The sequence below is a fragment of the Oryzias melastigma genome, linkage group LG5 (assembly GCF_002922805.2).
Source record: "Oryzias melastigma strain HK-1 linkage group LG5, ASM292280v2, whole genome shotgun sequence".
Classification (NCBI taxonomy): domain Eukaryota; kingdom Metazoa; phylum Chordata; class Actinopteri; order Beloniformes; family Adrianichthyidae; genus Oryzias; species Oryzias melastigma.
The window spans coordinates 25,498,291-25,512,611 of record NC_050516.1 but is presented as its reverse complement, the minus strand read 5'-3'; the positions used below and the strand labels follow the sequence as shown (position 1 = coordinate 25,512,611).

The following is a 14,321-nucleotide window of genomic DNA, read 5'->3' as shown; positions in this document are numbered from 1 at the left end:
AAAAACATTGGCCTCAGTTTTTCTTTCAGTAAAGAAATTTCAACACCAAAAGAAAGTGTGGGTTGCATATACTGAATTACACAATTGTTTCCATCTAGGGGATTAAATATGGCAGCTTGAAGTGTTTTCTTCATTGATTTCCTGAGCAGAGGGATTGAGACGAGTCCAGCTCAACCTGAGTCTCTGAGACTTTTGGAAACTCTAAAACGATTAGAAAGATTTGGTGGCAGTGTGCTCTGAAACAGCCTCAAACTGTCTCCATGCAGTCAACACTTGGTTTTGCTAGCGACAATTAGATAAGTTGTACAAATGCAAACATGAAATATATTTTAAATATGCAGAGAACAAAGGGATATCAGTCTATTGATAAAAATGGACGTTATTGGAGAAAAACTGTTCATTTTATGGTACCAAAACAACCCAGCAGTCCAGTTGTTCATCTGTAAGTGTACAGGAAATTGAATATAGATCTTGCAGCATCAATTCAAAATATCCAAAACAATAATAAAAAACATGTACACATGCTGCACTCATACACACAGTAAACACAGTCCATCACCTCACAGTCACTGGAGGACCATGTGGTGAGAGCCAAGTTCATCATTTCCCTTTGGAAGGTAATTGTAGCCAAGTTTTCTTTTAGTCATTCATCCATCTTTCTTTCACGTCCTGAACTGACCAGCACCTGTCATGCATTCAGTCTGACACAAGTGACAGTCTTTTGGCTGAGGATTCACTCCTACACCCACACAGCTGTGTTATAGTCAAACAAGGGTGGCATTTTCTCCAGGCCAGTGTCTGGCTGTCTCCTGTCTAAATAAATCCCAGTGAACGGCTGCTGCTGGAATTGGGGGAAGGGTTGAGGGTGGCTGCTCCTCTCCGGACATGGCCTGCCTTTGCCCTGTTGCCCGTTGGCCCAGAAAGGCAGATAAAAGCTGCCTTTAGAATTTTTCGGAGCCGCTTTCTTTGGTCTTTTAAAAATGTCCCCCTCTGGGAACTCGGGAGCCATCCAGCCCGGCCTCTCCTTGAGCAGCTTGTCCCTGTCCGGCCGGACGCTGCGCAGGAACTTCTTGAAGATGTTGGTGGTGAGGGAGAACTTCTTGCAGATCTCCTGTGAGCGGCTCAGCCGCAGAGGGTGTGCAGGCGTGTCTGGTCTGTCCGCCCCACCTTCTAATGTCCTCTCATCTCTCCTTTTTCTCCATTCTTTGTTTTTTCCTTCCTCTCGCTCCACCTCGGGGAGGTCCAGCCAGTTGCCGACCAGGTCTGCGAACACGTTGTCGCCTAACACCAAGGGCTGACGGTTACGACTGCGGCTCATGAGTGACGATGTCCAGTCGCTGCCGTCATCCGCGCTGTCCTGAGAGTAGTCGCTGTCTAAGGAAGGACCCTCTCTGGAGAGGCTGTAGAGGATTCCCGGCAGGTCCATCACCTGCGCCGCATGAGGAGGCTTTGAATGAAGGGAAGGTTCTGGTGGTGGGTTTCCTACTACTGGTCCACAGAAGTCCACCTGAGGAGCCATGTACCCTGACCACCTCCGGGGTATTGACTCCAAGTCGTTCTCACTTCTTGAATTTCTTACACTTCTTAGACTTTCTTCACTCTCAGTCTCACTCTCTAGACTGGATGTTGACGACGACGAGGTTTCCAGGCTGCTCCTGCTTCGAGAGGAAATCTCATCATCTCTGCTTAAGGAGTTCGGGCTGTCCACGGACAGCCTTGGACTTGGAGATGGGCTCTGCTCATCCATCATGGTCTGTCCCACATCTGTTGAAGCTGCAGTTGATGGGGGAGAAGGAGCCGCTGGAGCTGGTGCTGCATGCGGCATGCCTCTGTTGATGGGTCGTCCTGAAATGTCGAGACTTTCCAGCGCAGTTTGGACCTGAAGGAGTTTAAGTTCCTGGAGGGCTCCCATCATGGAGTTCATCTGTGCATGGAGGCCATCTCCAGCTTCTTTCATGGACAACTGCAAATAGAAGAAATCAAAAAATTAGTCCCCAAATGGGATAAATCATTGAGCCACAGCATATTATAACCCCCTCTAATCTCTTTGGCAACATGCTAACTGTTTTTGGCTAATTTAGAGATTTTTCCAGTTATTTTTTATGATAATTTGGGGTTCAGCTGATATTTCAGAATCATGCTAGATGTTTTGGTAAGTTGGATATATTTTTGAAGTTCTTAAGGATAGTTTGGAGTTTAGCTAATATTTTAGCATCATACTAGTTGCTTCGGCAGAGTAGACATTTTTTAAGTTATTTGGGCAAATAAGGAGTTTTGCTAGTATTTTAGCATCATGCTATCTGTTTTGGTAAAATTAGACATTTTCCAGTCTTTTAGCTGATTTGGCATTTACCCAATATCTTAGCAAGCTTTCAGCCTCAGCGTTTTCTGCTATCAGCTCTAGCATCTTCAGCATTCACACTTGTATTATTGCAGGTAATGCTTTATATCTAGTTAAAATTGATTTTCTCACTTCCATCTTTTTATGACAGAATCAAAAACATAATCATACATAATCAATAAAGAACAGTATGAGTATAATTACATTAAGGGGCATTGAAAGAAATGACTCACTCCTACCTACGTTGGTTAAACACTGCGGTTCTTTTATGTGCTGTGCACTTTGATTAACTCTAAGGTCATGTGTCCTAGTTTTGGATAGCACACAAGTGTCCCATATGGTCAGCGTATGAAAGGATCCAACCAGTGACAGCTGTACAACAGACTGTTTTTTTTTTTTAATCTAACTCATTCTTCATCCCTTCTTCAATTTTCTATTTCTCTTTTCAGCTCTTTGTACTCACTTTTCTGCTGCAACACGCTCTGTTTTTATCCATCGCTTTCTCTGCGTCCTCTTCTATTCAAGAGCCCGTGTCAAATGGCTCGGACTAACTGACTCCAGGTGAAAGAGGAAATCCAAGACGCTGCTTCCTGACTTGTGTCTCCTCTTGCAGGCCTGAGCATTTCCCTGCAGTTCCACTAGTGCTTTTATATTGTTCTTTCAAGCCCTACTCCAATCATTTTTTAATCAATTGTAAAAATGTTCCCAGGGGACTCTTAATTAAGATTAAGACTTTTTTAGCCAAAATCAAACAATGTTTATCGTCTTCTAAGATTGTTTACATGCTCCCCCACTAGCTTACAGCCCCTCACACCCCCAACCAAACATTATCAGTGAAACAAAAATGGCGATCAACATTGGAGCTATCCACCCGGAAAACGAAGACATTTATGGATCTAGTCGTCTACAAGTAGATGTATCCGAAACAGCTTTTTTTTTGTCTGTTCCTGATTCACAAAGATTTGATCACTCAGAAATGCAATTTTAAGCTTACATTTTTTCTGTGTCCTTCATCAAGAGAAAAATGCCATAAGAACATATTAAAAACACAATTTTCACTGAGGTAGAGCTTTAAAAACTTGTAAAAATACATTTATAAAAGTACAAAAAGTCCTAATTAATCTGCAACCATGTTATGAACAAACCAAGATTTCTGGGGGAAGAAGAAATTAAACACACAGAGAACTTAACTTAATCAAAATAGAGTTTTATATTAAAACACGTTCGTCATCAAATAATAACTACCTAACATCTACGATAAAACGCAAAATCTCTCATCTTACCTCCTAAAAACACGACTTTCGGGGGTATCTGTCTGTGCCTCTGTTCTGGTTCACTTGCACTCTATCAACCTTCCACTTTCAAACCAATCCGTCTGACTCCTATATGTACCCCCTCCAATGGAGGGTCATCACCGTGCCAAAGAGCCAATCAGCACAGCCCTGCTGGATTATAATCCTCTCTGGGGGAGTAACGGCGGCAGGGGGAGGCTCAATGATGCGGAAACAGACTGACAATGAGAAGGGATAGAAGAGAGGAGCGGCGAGAGTCAGTTGGAAGCGCAGGGATGGTGGCAGGGGAGGGGTGGCTGGGGGATACCTCGCCATATGTTTGGATGTCGAAGAGAAAACTGTTGATGGATTTAATTATGGATGACAGTGTTGGAACAAAAGTGGGGTGTGTGTGGGAGCAATGACACCAGGTTGTGATACGTAATCTTCAGGGAGGGGGAAGGTTGACCCTGGGTGGGAAAAGTGACAGCGCCGCACAACTGACAGTGCAACATCCTAAACCGTGGGATGCATACACAACCCTGAAGAGAGGATTACTGATGTAAAGTGTGCATCTACATGGGAAAATATACACATGTAGCCAAAATAAGCTACAAAAAACATATTTAATTTTCCCAAACAATCCCAGATTTTAATATGAAGAAACCAAAACTATGTGGATTTGACACAATTAAGTCTAAAAACTGATATATATATATATATATACTGTATGTATATATTATATGTATATGTATCTGTATATATATAAAATATATATGTATACATATAGTATATATCTATATATATATGTACTATATGTATCTATTATATGTACATATATATATATATATATATATATATATATATTTGTATATTTATATATACTATATGTATATATATATATATATATATATGTGTGTGTGGGGTTGGGTGTGTGTGTGTGTGTATTTTATTTTTTGTAACACCTTGGCACATGAACCTCCCCTTGACACTTACACTGCGATAACCACTTTGCCTGTCTGACATATGGCTGAGTGGGAGCATAAAAGCATGAAAAACCAGGAAGATCAGGTGATAAGGCTATCAGCACACATGCTGGGAACAAAAGCCTCAGCGCTCCCCGCTGGCACTGGAAATTAGGCAGTGATGGTTCTAGTAATTAGAGCAATCAGGTTGTCCCTCGTCTTTTCCCCTTCCACATATGCTAGTTGTTAATTATATGTGTCCTGATGGAAGCTGTAAAGAAGAATATGATCATGCTTTTCCTCTTTTCTGTGCTGAAATTGATTGATGTTTCTCTAATGCTACATTCGAGCTAAAGATGCGCATTAATTGTGCTATCTTATGGAGTCCAGATGACCCAAGCCTTACATTGATGTGTGATCCATCCCATTACAAATGTGGATGAAGGTGGACAGGATTTCATGTCTGCCATGGACATGTGTGAAAATCAAAAAATCCCTGGGAAAAAAAAAAAAGTTCAGGGTGCTGTCTTGTGGGGTCCAGATGACCCTACTCCGAACGTCAACAGACCTAGGATAGCACAAGGGTTAAATGCGCATTCTTGAACATGTGTTTAGCATATGATGTTCACACTAGACAAGCAGGGAGGGGCTTCTTCGTCTTTTACGCTGTTTACTAGCACATATCCGCCATCTATAGCTGGTGCAAAATGTCGAAGCGGTGTAAATCTTGTGAATCTTGCTCCAGGCTTTTTCTCTATTCCAATATACAAAAGACTTGGTGTCACAGAATTCCACTCGGATACAAACCGCAATTATTTATTTCTCCTACGTGATCATTTGTCAAAAATTCAGTGATTTATTCCATACGTCACGACCAAATCCAAGCAGGCTTGAGACCAAAAACGGTCATAGAAACTTATGTAGAGACATTTCAACGCAAGAATTTTGAAGGTTGAAACATACATGTACACATTTATATAGACTTTACATTGGAAGTGACTGCTTGAACGTGAGTTACTGAAGGTGGAGTGAACTTTAAATTGTCAAAACTTGAGGCAAAAAAATGATGACCGTTTTAGCCTCAGGGATAAAGGCTGAATTCTTACAGATCATTGTCAGTCAGTAGTCCATATTTCTCTAACTGGACTGATTTGCAGGGCTTGTTTTCCACGTATTTTCATGCATTGCGTTACCTGAGGGACTTTTACTCCACTCTGAGCTGCAGGTGAACTCTCAATCACTTCTGTGTATTTTGGAAATATTATATCAAACAAGTCTTATGCAATCCGTAGAAACTGTGCATATTTATGTACGCAAACCCACAACAACTTCAGCACTGCCTCCAAGATGCTACCAACCACCACAGGAAAAGAAGTCCTTGTACATTATTTTTCTATTAATTTGTTCTACACTGAAAAGTTAGTCCACCTAACTCCAGGCGCTCCAACACTGCCATTTAAAAACTGAACTTTCTGGCCCAAATATGTCACGCCTCTCAAGTCGCATTTTGCCATTTATAAAAGAGACTAAAGGTGACTTTAAACAAATGCCCTCTGGAAGTTCCCAGATTAGATAAGGAACGGCAGAAAACCTGACGTCTGATGGGTGAATCATCCGAGGGCCTCATTAGGACAAAGACACACAGACCGGGCAAACATGACTCAGGTGTGTGCACAGAAAAACCTGAGCTCAGACCTGAACTAATAATATGAAAAAACAGAAACAAATAAAACTTCATTGAGTGGATTTACTGTCTCTTTTGAGAATATTTTTGTATAAAAAGACCAAATGAGTGCAAGAAAGACATTGCTCTGTCTCCAGCCACCACCCCCTTCTCTCACCACAATTTTCTCTGGCTGCATTTGAACCAGCCAACCGTGCTAATTACCTATCAAAGATGGAATACTTCAGAGTTTAAGAACAAAGGCTGGCAGAATCAAATTAAGGCTTAATGGAAACTTCTTCAGGTCTTCTGGGTGTTAAAAAAAGAAAGAATGGGATTGGATTTTATTTTAAGGTGCATCTAGTACACAAGCGCTTTCAAGAAGGGAATTCAATTAAATCATTGTATAAATAAATCAATGCTTCTCCTCTGCTGTGTGTTGAAATATACATCTATGCCTTAATGTCACGTCTGTCAGCGATGGAGAGAAAACGAATGAGCTGAGCGTACACAGAGCCAACAGAAACTGTCCTCCTCACATGAGGCAGAGGGTTTATATATGTGTGGTTTTATGCTGAGTTTACTGGTCTGCTGTATAATTAAGAGAAATGCAAACACACACAAATCTAAAAGATGGATGTTTCTGGCTTGGAAATACAGGATTTGACTGTTGTTGTTTGTTATTTGGCTGGAGGGAGGAGGGAAAAGCCAAGGTTATCTGAACCAAAAAGTCTTCCTGTCTGGAAGGCGTCGGCCAGTAGCTGCATATACAGCGCCCTCCACCTGAAAGCCTCATTAAAAATGAATGGTGGGGCTGTGCGGGTCAAGGACGGGAACGGAGCCTCTGTCCCCGGGACACAGAGAAGGTCTCTGTGGCTGGTTCTACTGCTGTGAACGGCAATGAACTCACAATCAATGGAGCGGCAGATCTGCCAAACAGTCATTAAAAGAAATGAGTTACTGTGCACGAGACCATGAATGCCTCTTTGGTGAGGGGCATTAATATGGCGACTGTTTGCTCCAAATCGCCCCCAGGGTCACACTCTGGAACCGAAATTATCCTTAGCAACAGAAGCTGTGTGTCAAGTTCTGTGACTATCTTTTTTTTTTCTTTGATTTCTCCATTCATTAAATTTGTTTTTTTATCTTTTCGATTTTTGGTTCTGTTTCACTGTTTGTTCCTGTGCTTCAAGAGTCTGATTTAAACAAACATCATGCAATAAATACCCACTCTGAGGAAATTTGTGTTTTTGGTGTTTTTAACACACATTCTTGACGGACAAAAATAAAGAAAACTAAGCTTAAAATTGCATTTCTGAGTAATTCTTTGTTCAAATCGTTATTAATCAGAAGCAGACAAAAAAAAATAAAAGTTTAGAAGTAACATAGAAACTCCCTGCTCCTACACTTGCAGACAAATAGATCCATGAACGTCTTTGTTTTCTTCGTCTGAGCTATCATCTGGATCAAAACTGTTCAGCTGGATAGCTCCAATATTGCCGGCCATCTTTGTTGCACCAGTAATGTTAGGTTGAGGTGTGAGGGGTTGTAAGCCAGCAAAAGAGAGTGTAAACATAGATGATGGGAAGTGGGGGCGGGCTAACTCTGTGCCAACAGTCCCACCCACAACTAAATGTGGAATTTCTAATGAACTTCAGTTCCTGTGCAAAACTTAAGAAATATATTTTTTACAGTTTTGTCTAAAAACGTCAAAATTATAAATAAAAGACCACTTGGAACGCTTTTACATTAGATATTTGGAGTGGGTCTTTAACCTTCATCTAGGTATGGCCACTCTAATTTTTTTCATCTTAATTTTACTCAGATTTGCAAGTTTTAATTCAAAATTTTCAGTTTATTCTGATTTTTAAATTACCAAAGGATTAATTTGTCTGGCAGTGAAATGTCCCAAATGTCACCAGAAGCTTCATACTTTCAAAATAAATGTAATCGACTCGTTATCTTCCAAAACTACCTGGCACAAAGGGAGGCTGCGTTTCCAGAGTGCACCCTCGTTTTTCTGGTACCGATTGGATCGAATGAGGAATATCTCAAAGGGTGGTCGATTAGCAGTGAAAGTAACTCAGAGATGAAAGGATAAACGACAAATTACGTCAACCTCCTCTTTAAAACGAAGCCATTTAGACCCCAATCATTCCCAGCATCTAAAACCTGCTGTCCGGCAAAGACTCCCTGACGCCCTCTTTCAGAGACAGGGAGGTGGTTTAATCACTCACTTCCTGCAAGAACTCATTTACGCAATCAGAAAGGATGCTGGCTGCTGCTGTGGGAGGCACAGGACGATTAGCATCCATATCATCTTCTTTGGCAGATATGTGGAGACAGTGTCAGATCTGTTGTCTTTCTGGCTGCAAATCTCTTCTGGAAGCAGAAGCTCCTGTGTAAATGGCACAGGAGTTGACGTCAGCGTCTCGTGTGTGGGCTGTGGACGTCAGACTGCTTGGCCCCCTCTCACATTGGAGTCGGTGTAAAATAGAAGAGTCACTTCTTGACAGAAGTGGTGGTGACTACTGAGAGGAGATGAGCAGCGTACCTGCTGTGCACTTTTTCTTTTTATAGAAAATGCATGGGATGGTCTGCACTGCAAAAACAGGCCCTTTAGAAATTGATTAAAAAAAATTGCTTTAAACATGAAGTGTTCAGCTTGAAAGAAAATGTTTGAACAAATAACAGAAATTACATTTCTAGTGAAAATTTCTTGCATGCATTTTTAACTCTATTTGGGGCAAGCTGCACAATTTTACTGCTGTGGGTTGATTTCTGCTGCTTTGAGAGGGACCTGGCTGCAGACAAGATGGTGCCCAACATCATTGGCTAGCAATTTTACAATTTACTCTAACCCTAAGCCTTAATTGGCCATACATAATGTCCAGGGACGTAAGAGCCCATTTTTTTGACACTTTGCTCCTCCTCTGTGGGTTATTTGGGGATCAGGAATAGCTGGTGAAAGGATTTTGGTCCTACAGGAATCAGGGATGGTCACTCTTAGTTGGAGGAGTGGCCTCTTTCTCACTCCTTAACCTTAATCTAATCCAAGAAGTGTTGAGAATTCTAGAAAAAATTGTGTTTATTGCGCTTAAAATGGGAAAAACTGGAACTGTTAGGGTCACCAGTTAAAATAAAGTTGTTTTTTTTAATGATATGGGGGGACTTCCAGTTCCAGTTGAGGAGTTCTGGTTCTAGATGTTGATGTCTGCAGCCAGGTCCACTTTTTTTTTTTTTTTTCTTTCTTGTGAAACTTCTGCATACACTTTCAGCTTGACACCTCTCAAACTTTAAAATGTTCACCAACTACAAGGTTTTTTTTAGGATAATTTGGAGTGTAGCTTTTATTTTAGAAACATTCTAGCTTTTTTCGCCAACTTAGATTTTTTTCCAGTTTTTTTGTGCTAATTTTGAGTTTAGCTAATTTTTTTAGCATTATTCTAGCTGTTTTGGCAAATTAGACATTTTTCCATTTTTTTAGGATAGTTTGGAGTTTAGTTAATATTTTAGCAACAGGACAGCTGTTTTGGGCTCATTTTGAAATGTTTCCTTTTTTATAGCTAATTTGGAGTTCATCTAATTTTTTTAGAATTATGCTAGCTGTTTTGGTTAATTTAGACATTTTTTCAGGTTTTTAGGCTCATTTGAAGTTTAGCTAATATTTTACCAATATTCTGGCTGTTTTGGCAAAATTAGACATTTTTCCAGTTTTTTAAATCATTTTTATTTGGCTAATTTGGCATGTATCTAATAAATGTATCAAATTTTGGCGAAATTAGAAATTTTTCCAGTTTTTTTTCAAGCTCATTTAGAGTTTAGCTAATATTTATTTAACTTTATGCTATCTGTTTTGGCAAAGTTAGACAATTTTTACATGGAGTTTTATTTATTTATTTTGGGTTAATTTGGAATTTATGTAATATTTTAGCAAGATTTTGCCTTCAGCATTTTTAGCTACCTATCAGTTTCAACATTTGCAGCTATCAGCGTCTTTAGCAGCCACATTCAGCTTACAATATTCACACTAGCATTGTTGCAGGTAATGCTATATGTCTAGTAGCTGTCTTATACTGTAGTTTTCACTTCTTATTTGTAGACTCCAATCTAAAAAAACTGATGAAAAAAAAAGATGGCTGCCGCCTCAAAAGACCAAAAACATCCTGCTTTACTAGATCTTATCATCTAGTTTATGTGATAGAAAAAATAAAGTGTATGAACTATATGTTGTCACCTATATGGAGGAATAATGTAATAAAAATATTATCTGAACAGACAAAAAAATAGAAAAAAGGACATAAAACACTTGTTTTTTTAACAGTAAAGTTGGATTTCTTGGTAATTGTTGGAGCTGCAGCAGCAGCACACACCGTTTGTGTTTGCCAACAGTAAAAATGTGTGCAGGTCCCCGTTTTTAAGCAGGCTTTGTCACAGGTTTGCGGCTCCATCTCAAACACAATGATCACCCACACAAACCCCGCAGCTGCCATTAAGCCTTGGGCCAATTTTAGCTGAGGGGAAGGAAGGGCTGTTTGGAGAACAGGAGCAGCGAGGGAGGCTTAAAACAAATGAGCTCAAAGTTGAAGCGCTGCCGTGTTTTGTAATTTCTTATCCGGCAGTCAAAGATGCAGAATAAATGAAAGTCTTCGGAGGCTTGTGTGCTTTTCCTGGAGATTTCATGACTTCGTGTTTACAGGCTTTGGTGTGGAATTCCTCAGTGACAGCTGGGTTTGAAATTCCCCTCAGGTGTGAAAGTAATAAAGAAGCCCCGCTGAAGTGAGATCAGTCTGCTGCAATCAAAAGATCTGTGCGGGTTTCACTGTCTGAAATGAAGCTGTTATGCAGGTGTGAGCCCCACTTCCAGACGTGAGTCAAAGCCACGTCGGGGATTGTATTTTCAGCTCCAAGTGGGCAGGAAGAGCTTAGGCTTTCTCTTTGCGTGACTCTTTGTCTGTTGCAAAAATCATGAGTCACCAATATGCTATAAAAATACTCCATTGTTGCCATCACATTGCCAAGATTTCCATAAAGCACTGTTTCAACAGGAAGCAAATTCATGTTGACAGACTCCTGAAAATCACGAGAAAGACAAAAGCAGAGAACTTGTTTCTGAACTTGTCTGTCAGTGGTGAGTTTCTGCCATGCTGGATGTGGTCAGCAGTTAAAACAGAGGCATGAGCTTTTGTCTGCCAGGTGCAAAGTAGCCCTATATATCCATTACTTTTGATTATGGTAACATTTTATGCACGTTTTATATGCAATTTAGCTGTTATAATATATTTCAATGCAAATGAATATTTTTTACCATAGGTGGACCCGCTGTTCAAGTCATTTCACATCAATGATCATTGCCTGCGTAAACAGCACTGCTTTTGCATCCGTTCAAAAACGTATTGAATCTTTTATTTTAAGTTAGTCTCTTTCACTTGTTTTTCTTTCATTTTTTTCCTCACACACTTTATGTTTCCTGCACTATTAAAATGTGACCTTTTTCTTGGCCTCCTGCATCAGGTTTAGTCCTTGTTTTGCACGTGAACAACAGAAAAAAAAAAACAACCTTGTTATCTTCTGCAGAGATAAGAAGATACATGGTTGCGGAAGATCTGGAATGTTTTGCAGTAAATAAAATGAATTTGTCTCCTTTTAAACGTAAATTCCTGGCTTCTGTTTTGGACCTAACACAGAAACACTATTGTTCTAGAGACTTTCAACATGACACAGGGTAAATAGAGTACTTTGTGTTTTTAGAAGTCACTATCTTGTTGATTTTAATTTTATCATAATAATTGTTTTTATTCCATAAATCTAATTGAATCACAAATTTTAAAATGAACAGGAAACAAGTTTTAAATAAACAACTTATTTGTTGATAATTCATAAATTAAAGACTTTGATGAAAATTGCGTTTTTGGTGTTTTTAGCATGCTCTTGTAGCCTTTTTTGTGATGTTGAAATACAAATGTAAAGAAAATAGGACTTAAAATTGCATTTCTGAGTATTTCTTCATTCAAATCACAGTGAATCAGGGACAGACACAAAAACTGCCAGCACAAAAAGCTTGTAGTTGTGCTGTAAAACCTTCGACGGAAGGCTACAAGCTCCCTGCTCCGCTCCATTCGGATGCAGCCGTTTGTAGACAAAGAGATCCAGACACGTCTTAGTTTTCCTCGTCTGAGCTGGCACCGCAAAACTCTACGTCTGGATAGCTCTAATACTGATCGCCATTTTTGTTGCACTGCTTGGGAGTGTGAGGGGCTGCAAGCTAGTAGGAGAGTGTGAACAGATGGATGATGGGAAGTGGGGCCACAACTCAGGGGTGAATTTCTAATGAATTACTGCCGCTCTGCAGAAACTACGTCCTAGAAAATAAAATAATAATAAAAATGTGTCTAAAAACAGCAATCAACACTAGGAACGCATATACAATAGATTAAAAGATGATCAGAGTGGGACTTTAAGTAACAATGGCTTTTAATAGTATTGTCAAATTCCTAAAATATTTTTTGCATGTATCATGTACGAGTTTGTTGGTTTTTTAACTTCCATCTAAACAGGCAAAACTGATGTGCTCCTTTAAAGTGCATCAAACAGAAGCTCTGATCTCTGCATGACAGCTGTAACTTGCTTGATAAATGCGGCGGATGTCTGTTTCAGGATCTCCTGTGAGCACAGGATGAAAATCTTTCACACAAGACAGAAAACTGACAGCTTTGGCACATACACCGCTTCACCTCTGAACAGACTGAACCCCACAGGATGCATCCACACAGACACAGCCGTAGCTTTTTAAACGGCATCTGCTCTCAGTTCTCCTGTTTGATCCTCTGCATGGCGGGACGCTTTATCTGTAATGTTGCTAAACTCCAAGGTGGCAGCCACAACACAGCACGGCCTCTTGGCATCAAGTCCTCCCCGAAACTCTGAGTGCCACTTCAGACGTTTGGAGCAGCCATTCATGAGGTCAGATTATTATGCTGCAAAAGACGCAGCCATGCAAAGGTTTGTCTGTGGCTGGACGGAGGGATGGGGGGGATCAATCTGCTTTGAAGAGGATTCCAAGAGGAATCTGAGCCAGAAAAAAAGGCTCCTTTAAATCTGTCGCTCTGGCCAGGAGGGTCCAGGTTACACTTGATTTATTTCAGCACATAAAAATGGGAGAACTGGCAGTACAAAATGAGCAAACCTCCTTTTGTTTTGTTCAGGATTAAATAAAACTAATATTTTAACACATTTAAATGTGTTTTAAAACTAATTCTTCTACAGAGGAAGATGTGCAGCTTAGAGAGCTTAAACATCTGGACAGAGAGTAGCTTAGAACCAAAAACAGGATTTTTTGTTGCTGAAAATTACAAATATGAACACAGAAAATGAAATATGATGATCTTTCATGTTTGTATTCAAGAGCAGGACTCACCAGCTCCAGCTTGAGTCGCCTCAAACACGAGTCCATGTTTCTGGATTCTACTTTGTAGAGATGCTGCTCCATATTCTTGCAAAATTCAGAGGAGACTCGTCACCAGCACATGGCTCCAAAGGGCTTTCTCCAGGACCAGAGGCGCGCGGGGATGTGCGCTCTCGCGCAGAGCTCCACAGACTGTTGGCTGTGCGCAAAACCCTGCTGAGGAATGCGCGCCGCGCTCGTGCTGATGACGAAAACCTGTTTACTTCAACAAATGAATAATCAGCTCCGTTCTGTGGCAGCATCCGCGCGGAGGCTGCTTGGCACACTGATGGTGCGCGCGCGTCATGCTCCTGTTTTCCTCCTCCTCCTTTTTTTTGCTCCTATTTTATCATTCGAGACCAGCGCTTACGCCGTCCATCCAATTTCCTCCAATGAGCGAGCCTCTTGTGGCCGTCTGGGTTTCATTCAGATCCGGACTGAGGGGATTTTTTCAGAGTAACCCTCCCTGAGGAGGAATAGTGTTGTGATTTATTACAAAATAAAAGGCTTCTGGACTGTTAATGGAGCTGAAGAAAGCAGCAAAATGAAATCTCAGCCTCCTCTGCTGATATTTCCAGAAGGACTGTGGTGTCATGAAGGAGCCCGTGGGGACAGTTTCCTGTCAGTGCGTGTGCAA

General features: G+C 40.6%; 1 protein-coding gene across 1 annotated transcript in view; it reads right to left on the bottom strand.

Annotated features, from left to right (window-relative positions):
• The window catches only part of inka2 (inka box actin regulator 2), a gene marked incomplete in the record, with an annotated part of 14,555 nt that extends 234 nt beyond the window's left edge, over positions 1–14,321 (bottom strand). Inside the window, 2 exon segments of the mRNA XM_024270355.2 lie at positions 1–1,963; positions 13,658–14,321. Coding sequence (XP_024126123.1) covers positions 740–1,963; positions 13,658–13,729 — 1,296 coding nt within the window.